The 9578-nt window shown below is 41.0% G+C and overlaps 1 protein-coding gene across 1 annotated transcript; it reads right to left on the bottom strand.

The window, feature by feature from the left end:
* Window positions 1–2524: 2524 nt before the first annotated feature.
* LOC105035842 (anthocyanin synthase) lies at window positions 2525–5087 on the bottom strand. Its single transcript, XM_010911553.4, has 2 exons — window positions 4443–5087; window positions 2525–3322 (listed from the first exon to the last, which is right to left on the bottom strand). The coding sequence occupies exons 1-2, from the start codon at window positions 4955–4957 to the stop codon at window positions 2755–2757; spliced, it is 1083 nt and encodes a 360-aa protein (XP_010909855.1). The 5' UTR covers window positions 4958–5087; the 3' UTR covers window positions 2525–2754.
* Between the last annotated feature and the right edge of the window lie 4491 nt (window positions 5088–9578).

The raw sequence follows: 9578 nt of genomic DNA, 5'->3' as shown, positions 1-9578 counted from the left end.
AGCAAATCTTGACAGCAGAAATAGCTCCGGAGTTGGTCACGTTCAGTGCAGATGTACCATTACATCTCACCTGTATGCCATACCAGTATCTCCACACTCTTTGGTTATGAGGACAACCAATCCATATGGCACACAACGACCTATGCTCGATAAACGTTGTCGTCCTTGGTAACAACGTATCATTTGGTCGCGAACATGTTTAAGGACTAAACGACAAATCCTCCTTTGTCGAGTCTAAATAGTCCTAAGGACTTCACCACAACACAGGAGTTCATTAGAAGATGAAACATTTGTGATAAAAAAATATTAAAATAATTTTTATTTATTTATAATTCATGTACTAATACAAAAAGAGCACAACCGTCAACAGGCTGACGATTGGCTTTGGGACACTATTCCCAATATATCGGTGGGGCCTGCTGGGTTCTGCAGGAGTCCGATTTTTCTTTTGCTTCTCCTTCTAGCCTGTGCCCTCAGTCAGGCATCGGTCAGAAGCTCCTTCGTCCGCGTGCATGTATTTATATGCACGCTCTAGCAATTCGGCATACGTCCGGGGGAGGATCTTGTCCAAGGAATATGTGAATCGGGACCCCCTTAGCCCCCTCTTCATGGTCGAGATAGCCATGTCTTCGTTAAGGTCTCGAACCTCAAGTGTAGCCGCGTTGAATTTGGCCACAAAATATCGGAGCATCTCGCTTTCTTCCTGTTTGAGGAAGAAAAGACTGTCCGAGGTTCACGGCGGTTTCCAGCTGGTGCTGAAGTGGGTCACGAAAGAATGCTCGAGCTGCTCGAAGGAGTGGATACTCCCTGAGCGGAGGCCAGAGTATCAGGCCCTGGTAGCTTTACGGAGCGTGGCGGGGAAGCCGATGCAAAGGAGGGCGTCGGTTGCCCCTTGAATTGTCATGAGAGCCTTGTAGCTCTCCAGATGGTCAACTGGGTCGGTGGAGCTGTCGTAAGGCTCCACATGAGGCATCTTGAACCGATTAGGGATCAGTTCGTCGAGGATAAGTCGGGAGAGAGGTTGGGTGGTCCGAAAGTCGACGTCGTTCGAAGACTTCTGACCATCCGTCTGGAGCTGGGCAAGCCGACGGTCGATCTCTTCGAACTTACATTTATAGTCGTCTAACCGTCGATGTTGTGAGACCCCAGGGGTCGAACCTCCCGACGAACTTGAGAGTGAGGCAGACGGTGTCCGCGGCCGCTTCTCCTTCCTCGCCCGCTCCAGCTGGGAAGGAGAAGGATGTCGAGACCGGTGGGTGTCGCGCCGTGGCCGTCTCATCCCTTCTCGATGGGAGTGCTAAGACAGTTGCTCTTGAGGAGGAGACGAAAGCTGACGTGGATGCCGACAGCTGCTTCTGGACGGTATAGGGCGCACCGCCGGTTGTTCCGCCGGTGGTTGCAGCAACTGAGTCAGCTGCTGTTGGAGGTTTTTGATTGCGTCCATCAAAACGGTCATTTACTGTACGATCGCCGCGATTTGTGCCTCCATAGTTACCACCGGATGCGGAGAGCTGGGCTCTGCCATAGAAGGTGAAGGAGGGGCCTCTTCCCGACGGGAAGAGCACCTCACCGACCCGGTAGCTCTCGATCGTTGAGCTCTGATTTTTGTCATTTCGAGAGGTTTTTCAAGCTCTGTGGAGCTCGCTGGCTTACCTCTGTCAAGTACCCCTTCCTGGCGCGCCAAATCTGTTGCGGCCAATCCTCCCGTCGCCCGATCGCCGGCGTTGCGCACCTGCAAGAAGAGTCATCACAGACCGAATATACCTCCGGCGGGGACTCTCCGACGGTCAAGTCAAAGAGGAGACTAGGCAACAGTGAAAAATCAGGGGCTCAGCGGGAGAGAGAGAAAGAGAGCTCAAGAGCTTAGAGGTGCTTCTAAGGCTTGAGAAAACTTACCAAGACTGTTGCCTTACCCTCTTTTATAGTAGAATGCGGTATGGTCCCGCCATTAATGGTACAGACAACTGGGGAGTTGTCAAATCGTCGGGGGCTGTCAAATCAGCGTGGGTTGTCAGGTCATTAACCCATATCCTTAGCAGGACAACGCCCCGCGACGGTCGTACAACATGTCCTTGGCAAGAGAACAGCTCATGCCGGTAGTATGGCATTTGGACGGGCTGGCCGACTGTATGTCGGTATTCGACTGCAGGATCGTCGGGTGGTGACTCGAAGACACCGTCGGCTGATCTGGTGCCTTGTGGAAGTTAGACGTCGGCTGCCATCCCAGACAGTGAGTCGGTGATTTGGGCTCGGCCGTTTGGCCGGTCGGAAACAGTATGGGTCTGTTCGGCTGATATACTTTCGGTCGGATATTGTCAGCAGCCATTATTGACAGTCATCGTCAGAGTCGTCGGTCGGTCCGATTGGTAGAGTCATCCATCGGTCTGATCGGTAGAGTCGTCCGTCGGTCTGATCGGTAGAGTCGGACGTCGATCGGACCGGTTCGAAGATAAATCGACGTACGGAAGTCAGTCAATATATCCCAACAAATATATAAGATTAAAATTTGCCAAATAGATCATAATTTAATCTGCGAAGATGATTTCGGTATTCCGATCACTATTACTTTATTTCTTACAAAAGATTCAAAACATATAGACCATGACATCAACTAAGCTTCATATTGAAGGGAATAACGCAGGGACTACCATGACACGACACATCGACGTAATTAAAATTCAAGAAGGTAAAAAACCGATGGACCACAAGCAGCAGCTAGACCACATATCGAAGGCTTGGACTTTGGAGAGGAGATCATTTAGGAGTAACGAAGTCCTCCTGGGTCTTCTTGAAGAGCTTGTACCGGAGGTGCTGAGCGAAGGTGCGAGGGGGGAACTTGGCCGGCGTCTGGTCGGTCACGGTCTCCGGGAGGGGCTTGAGCACGATCTTCTCCTTGGGAGGCTCGCAGAAGATGGCCCAGGAGATGCGGACCTTCTCCTTGTTGACGAGGCCGCGGTGGAGGATGCTCTTGTAGGTGCCGTTGCTGAGGATCTCGAGGGTGTCGCCGATGTGAACGATCATGGAGTCGGGGACGCACTTGGCGGTGACCCACTTGTTATCTTTGTAGACCTGCAGACCGGGGACCATGTTGTGGAGGATGAACGAGAGAGAGCTCACATCGGTGTGGGCCTCCACACCCAGGGCGAGGTCGGGTTGGGGACACTTGGGGTAGTAGTTGATCTTCATCTGGAGCAGGAGGTCCTCCATGCCTCCCAGCTCCTCCTCTAGTTTCGCCTCTTCCATTCCCAGACCCAGGGAGAGCATTGCGAGCATCTTGGACACAACCCCCCTCAGCTGTTTGGCGAACTCCTTCGTCACCTCACTGCACCAATGCATGATAATATTCCTCAAAGATATGTTGGACTAGGAGTGAGAAAAACGACGCAGAAAATAGAGAAAGGAGGAAGCTTATAACACATTTCTTCCCCCTCTCCTTTTCCCCCCCCTAAGGTAGACTAGTACAACTGAAGGTTGCAGCTTAGCCTGTTGGTGAAGTCATTTGATGGTTATATCAGAGAGAGAGAGAGAGAGAGAGAGAGAGAGATTTGAATCTTTCTTGCAACAAGATTGAGGGTTGAGAGGGATGTTGGGCTCCGAGTATGGTGGTCATCCCTTCCGGAGCTTGCATTAAATTATGGTAAAATATAAGGTGAAGCATCATAAAATGTGACAGTTTTAAGGCTAGTTAGGGTTCATGCATGCCATCCACTTAGGAATGCTGTAGAAAATGAAACGAAGCTTATTTAATACCTCTCACCTGATCGGTGAGAAGATTTTTGATGCAACGGTGATACCATGTCAAATTTGTAACAACTCAATCAAAAATTAGAAATCGATGAGGCGGTATAGGGTATCATCGTAGAAATCGGTGAAACACGCACACGGCAATCAATAATATACAAATATTCTCGTTGGGTTGTGATAAATTTGACATGATATCATCATTGCAATGAAGTTTTTTTTTCAGATGAGAAGATTTCGAATCCTCTGATTAGTTGAGGCGTGGTAACTTTAAACACATACACACACAAAAAGAAGAAGAAGGAGGAGGAGGAGAAGGAGAAGAAGAAGAAGAAAAAGAAGAAAGAAAAGTTAAATCTAGATCAAATAATCTGGCCTGCTATCTCAAAAACCTTCCTAGAAGTCGTAGGAAACTCCTCACCTTGAGTCAACACGTTTTCCTACCAAGTCAAAAACGATCGACCATGTTGGCACTTCATAATAATAATAATAATAATAATAATAATAATAATAATAATAATAATAATAATAATAATAATAATAAACCTAGTATAAGACTGGTCGCTGGACATTCCAAAATTTTTTTTTTTCTTCTTTAATTCTGCGCGTGTGAGAGAAAAAAAAGGGCCATGAACTATCTGCAGCTCACTGTATAGAAGAAGGAGAAACGATGAAAAGAACTGACAGAGAGGAAGGCTTACACGTAGTCGGCAGGGTACTTGGGCCAGATGGACATATCGGCCTTTTCCTGGGGAAAGATAAGGTGAAAGAAGTAGTCCTCCCACTCCAGCTGCCCGCTCGCATTATTCGCCAGCTTGCTTCCGTACCCGGCGATATTCCCCGTCGACTGGTCATTCGCATACTTCTCCTTCTCCTCGATGGGCAGATCGAAGAACTCCTTCCCCACCCTCCTCACCTTCTCGATGAGCTCCAGCGGGATGCCATGGTTCACTATGTGCATCACCCCCCACTCCGTAGCCACCCTCTGCACCTCCTCCACGCACGCTCGCCGCACCGCCTCCTCCTCCGAGTCGAACCCCTTGAGGTCCACCACGGGGATCTGGGGCCCCTCCTCCGCTTTCTTCTCCTCCTCGAACGCGTCCCCGAGGTTGAGCCGCTCCGACTCCGGCCGGACATACTCGGTCGGAATCGCCTCCAGCCCGCTCTTTGCCAGGCTTTCCACTCTCGGCACCACCAACGCCATCTTAGTTGACATCTCTCTCTCTCTCTCTCCCTCTCTCTCTGGTTTTCCCACACACAAACGCACTCTCTTCTTGATCTCTGCTTGCAAGTGTTCGCAGGCTGGAATGCTGTGGTCCAAAGGTGTCACACTAAGGTGTATATATAGAGAGATTGAAACAAGGAAAACAGAGGGAGGGCGTGGGGAGAGGGGAATGGGCTGCGTCACCGGCGCATGATTCTTGCCAACTACTCTACCAAACAGGTTTCATGCACGTTGTTTCCATTTTGTACTTTTTTATTTTTCCCCCCGATAGGAGGATGAGTGATTCCAATAGAGAGAAGCGAGAAGGATGTCAAGTGGGGCTAATGTGACTGTGTGGTGGTAACGACGCAGGCGGGGCACGAACGTGGGCTCCAGATTGGTGGGTTTGACCGTAGGGTTGGGCTCGCGCGTGGTTCTGAGACGCCACCTACCGAAGAGGGGGAGCACGTGACCAGCAACCGCGCGCGAACCACACGGTCTACGTTGGATCTCTCCGCGCAGTTTTTGTTCCGGTACATTTTGAGAAAAAGATACCTCTATTTTGATATTTGAGAATTTTAGAATTTTTAAATTTTCAAAAAGATACCTCTATTTTGATATTTGAAAATTTTAGAATTTTTAAATTTTTAAAAAATAATTATTATATATTTTTTTCAGAGATAATTTTATCCTCGATACTGTCAACTACAACAGCCGGGGGGGGGGACCGGGCGGGTGGAGGTAGGCAAATATCCCCTTTGGCGTGGTGGAATTAAGCATACATTAATAAGCCATTGAATTTCTTAAGATGTGTTTGGTTATATTTTTAATTTTTAATTTTTAATTTTTAAAAAATATTTTTTATTTTTTTAATTTTTATTATTGAATAAAAATAAAAATATATTCGTTAATTACGTTGTTATAAAATAAAAAGTAATATTTGGAGACGACAGGTAAAAAGTTTGATGAGGGAGAACGATTCAGAAAGGAAGGAAGAAGGGATGGAAAGGTGAAGAGCTCAATGAGAAAGAAGGATTCGAGCTCTTTACTTTTTAATTTGACATTTTAGATGTACGGAAGAAAAAAAAAATAAAAAATTAAATTTTAAAAAATAAAAAAATTATTTTTATATAAAGTAATTATTTTAATTTTAATTTTTTATTTTTTATGATGTTATCAAATATTATTTTTTTAATTTTTATTTTTTAAAAATTAAAAAAAATATATTTTTTTAATGACTAACCAAACACACCTTAGGTTACGCTGCACTAGAACACAGTCATTAAACTCCCCATGGGACTTCGGATCATAAATATTGTCTCTGCTTCCTTCCATGTTTAATATTCCAAGTACTACAAAAATCCAACAACCTTTCCTGATCATCCACTATTATGCCTTTGACCAATTGTAAGAAGCAACCATCTTCCATACTTCCGCAAGCAAACTCATTTCACAAGTGTCCACAATGCGTCTATCACTTCTCACATATATAGTAAAATATGAGATTGTGAAGGAATGATCCAACCTTCAGCATTTTATAATTACAGACGCATTTAACGCTTGGGACTATTTTGAAATAGTTAACCCTATTATTTGGTCATCCCATTGTTTCAAAGAACATATTAGTGCATCAGGGAATGTAATTTATTAGTCAGTTTTTCTCTTGGACAAACGTTGGTTAATTTCCTTTCAATTTTTTGTCTATCATAATTTCTAGTTCATAGAGTAAATTTTAATAACTAGTAATCAGCAAACATGAAGTGGGCTTTTTAACAAGTTCATCTCATTTCAACTGGTAAAAATCTAATTTTCCTTGATGTATTACAATATGTTGACAAGTATTTAATTAGTATGTAGATATTTTGACACCATCTTATCCCTTCTTTTGCAAGGCTTTTGACATGATCATTTTATAGCGGTATATCGAGATTTTCTAGGAATCATGTGGTACATATACATATGCAAAAAAAAAAGTACACAATATTATAAATATTATCCTACTAGTTAAATTTAGTGAGACATCAAGATCCAAAATAATAGAATCAAACTTTTATAACTTGAATAGAATTCTTCTTGATAATTTCACATCAATATACGTTACAATATTCAAGATAACAGATCATGAATTAATCATCAAGTTATATGAATATTAAATTATGTCACACACATAGCAAAGGTAGTTAAGTCAACTTATATTTATATAAGAAACCAATGTTCAAATCCCACTATTCTCAAAAATTTAATTTCTACATAGACAAAAGAAAGCCATGAAAAAGTTCTGCTTTTTTAGAAAATTTCAGACATTACAAAATCTCCTATTTGTGACATACCTTTTTATAATTTTTTTTAATGACTGTTCTCTGCTTGTTAGCTTGCAAGCTGTGCAACAGTAAGTTGTTCTCCCTCTAGTACAAGTTTTTCATTCCTCATCTATTATAATTGTAGACATTGAGCCTCTCTAACTTTTCTATTTCAATGATAGGACTCATGATAACAGTGAAATATATGAAGGATATTGTTTTTAAATTAATCATTAAAAATTTAGTAGAAAAATAAAGAAAATTATGTGTGTGTGTGTGTGTGTGAGAGAGAGAGAGAGAGAGGGAGAGATGAAGTAGACATAAAATATAGGCATTGCATGCTAATCAAATCATTGTCTTAAAGACTTTAATTTTCTCCCCACGCGGATGCTTGTGAATGGTCAGAAATTTTGTCTCCAAGAAGCAATGCTTAAATGATAAACCTACTTGGACTCTACACTACCCAATTTGCTTACAGAATTGGTGGATGTGACCTGTAGATTATAAAAAGAGAAATAAACAGACTAGCAAGAGAGTTGGAGAGAGTTCTGTACCAATATAATACTTACAAAATTAAGATAGCACCTTGGAGACAGACTATAAAATATTGTGATTGAGCATGCAACCATTTACTATGGACAACCATGAAACTTAAAGATAAGTGACTGTTCATGTTATAGTCACTAATACATAATAAAGTATACTTTTTAAATATTTACATATTCAAATAAAATCAAGGGACTATAAACCAAACAGCTATTTTTAAAATAAATAAATAAATAAACAATATAAAATTTAATTCAAAGGATAGGTCAAGAAAAGAAATTGACTCTCATCGTTAATGAAATATGAGGTTGAATTGCCAAGCCTTGGTACAACTCTCTGGAGATTTGTGCAAATAGACTATATCTTTTGAAATTTGAGGATCTCAGACTGAAATGATATTAGAATCAGTCACTAATTATTATGTTATCTTGAATGTATTAGAGATAACTATGGTACACGTCAGCTAAAATTCAATGATCTGAACGTTAATCCTTTTAAGTTGAATTGCAATGGATGCATGTCAGCAAGCAAAAAGTATATAGAGCCGATTGGCAACCAATCATGAAAGTTAGCATGACAACATGTAGCCTACTGTGTTTTTGGATGAAAGTTTGTTGATTGAGTGCAACTACCAACCACCAAATTATTGGTAAAGCCCCGAATCTCCATATGGTTCAAATATCAATTTCTAATTAATAATAAAGTTGTAACCTAATTTTACCATACAAGACACCATGTTTTTGTTCCATGCAGCACTTGAATTTGCTACATATAGAGCAAGGAATTAACACATTGGAGTTAATTTTGAACCAATTAATTTTTGAACCTGTTATAGTACAGATTAGTACTGAGTGCAGCTTTAATAATAAAACACAACGACAAAATCAAAAGTCTATTTTTGGTGATTAGTAATTCATAAAAAAAATATAGAGAAGATGTCTATAACACTAATATAATGATTATATATTTTCTTAAATAAGTCAAACATGTGTTTGTTGTTGTGCATGCTTGCGTCGCATGCGTGTATCTATTGGCCATGAAGACCTTAGATTTCCTCTACGACGTCCTCGATTGACGCCATGCTTTATCGCAGTTCACCCTCGCAAGATGAGAATCGGTGGAGAAAAAGTTGCCGTCTTTCCTCAAGTCGTAATTTGGAAATGCGTCAGGGGTAAGGTGACCTCTTTCGTTGTTCGGAAGAATTTTAACTATTTTTTCATTGATTTAGTATATAGCATCTATTGTAGACTAAATCTATCTGATAATTTCTTCTGAAGGAGCTCACTTTTCAGCTTAATTACTCGCCATGTCATGGTATCGAGAAACAGTGTGGACTGATTACGGGACCTAAAAGCTAGCAATTAGTGCAACAATCCCAGGTAATAACCAGATCCAGAATCCTACAATTACCTCAAACAATTTAAATAAAGGTTTTGAATTCTGAAGAGCCAAAGAATCTGAACTAATTACTGGAACTAGAATCCCGCAACCAACTCAACAGGGATGAAGATGAATCAAATAATATCCATCTAGATCTATTTCATATCTGAATCTATCTAGATACATATAGAAATTAAATCATTCAAGTAATATCCATATCTATATTTATATCAATCAAAAAAATTAGATATAAATATGGATAGATAATTATCAGATCGTATTTAATTTTATTTATAAATTTATTTAATTTTATATAATATTCATAAATTTTTAAAAAATATATATAAATATAATAATATATTATTAATTTAATTTATTATTTATTTAATAATATTTTTAATTTTATG

The sequence above is a fragment of the Elaeis guineensis genome, chromosome 4 (assembly GCF_000442705.2).
Source record: "Elaeis guineensis isolate ETL-2024a chromosome 4, EG11, whole genome shotgun sequence".
In the NCBI taxonomy this organism is placed as follows: domain Eukaryota; kingdom Viridiplantae; phylum Streptophyta; class Magnoliopsida; order Arecales; family Arecaceae; genus Elaeis; species Elaeis guineensis.
The sequence above is the reverse complement of the archived record's forward strand: the minus strand, read 5'-3'. Positions and strand labels throughout refer to the sequence as shown.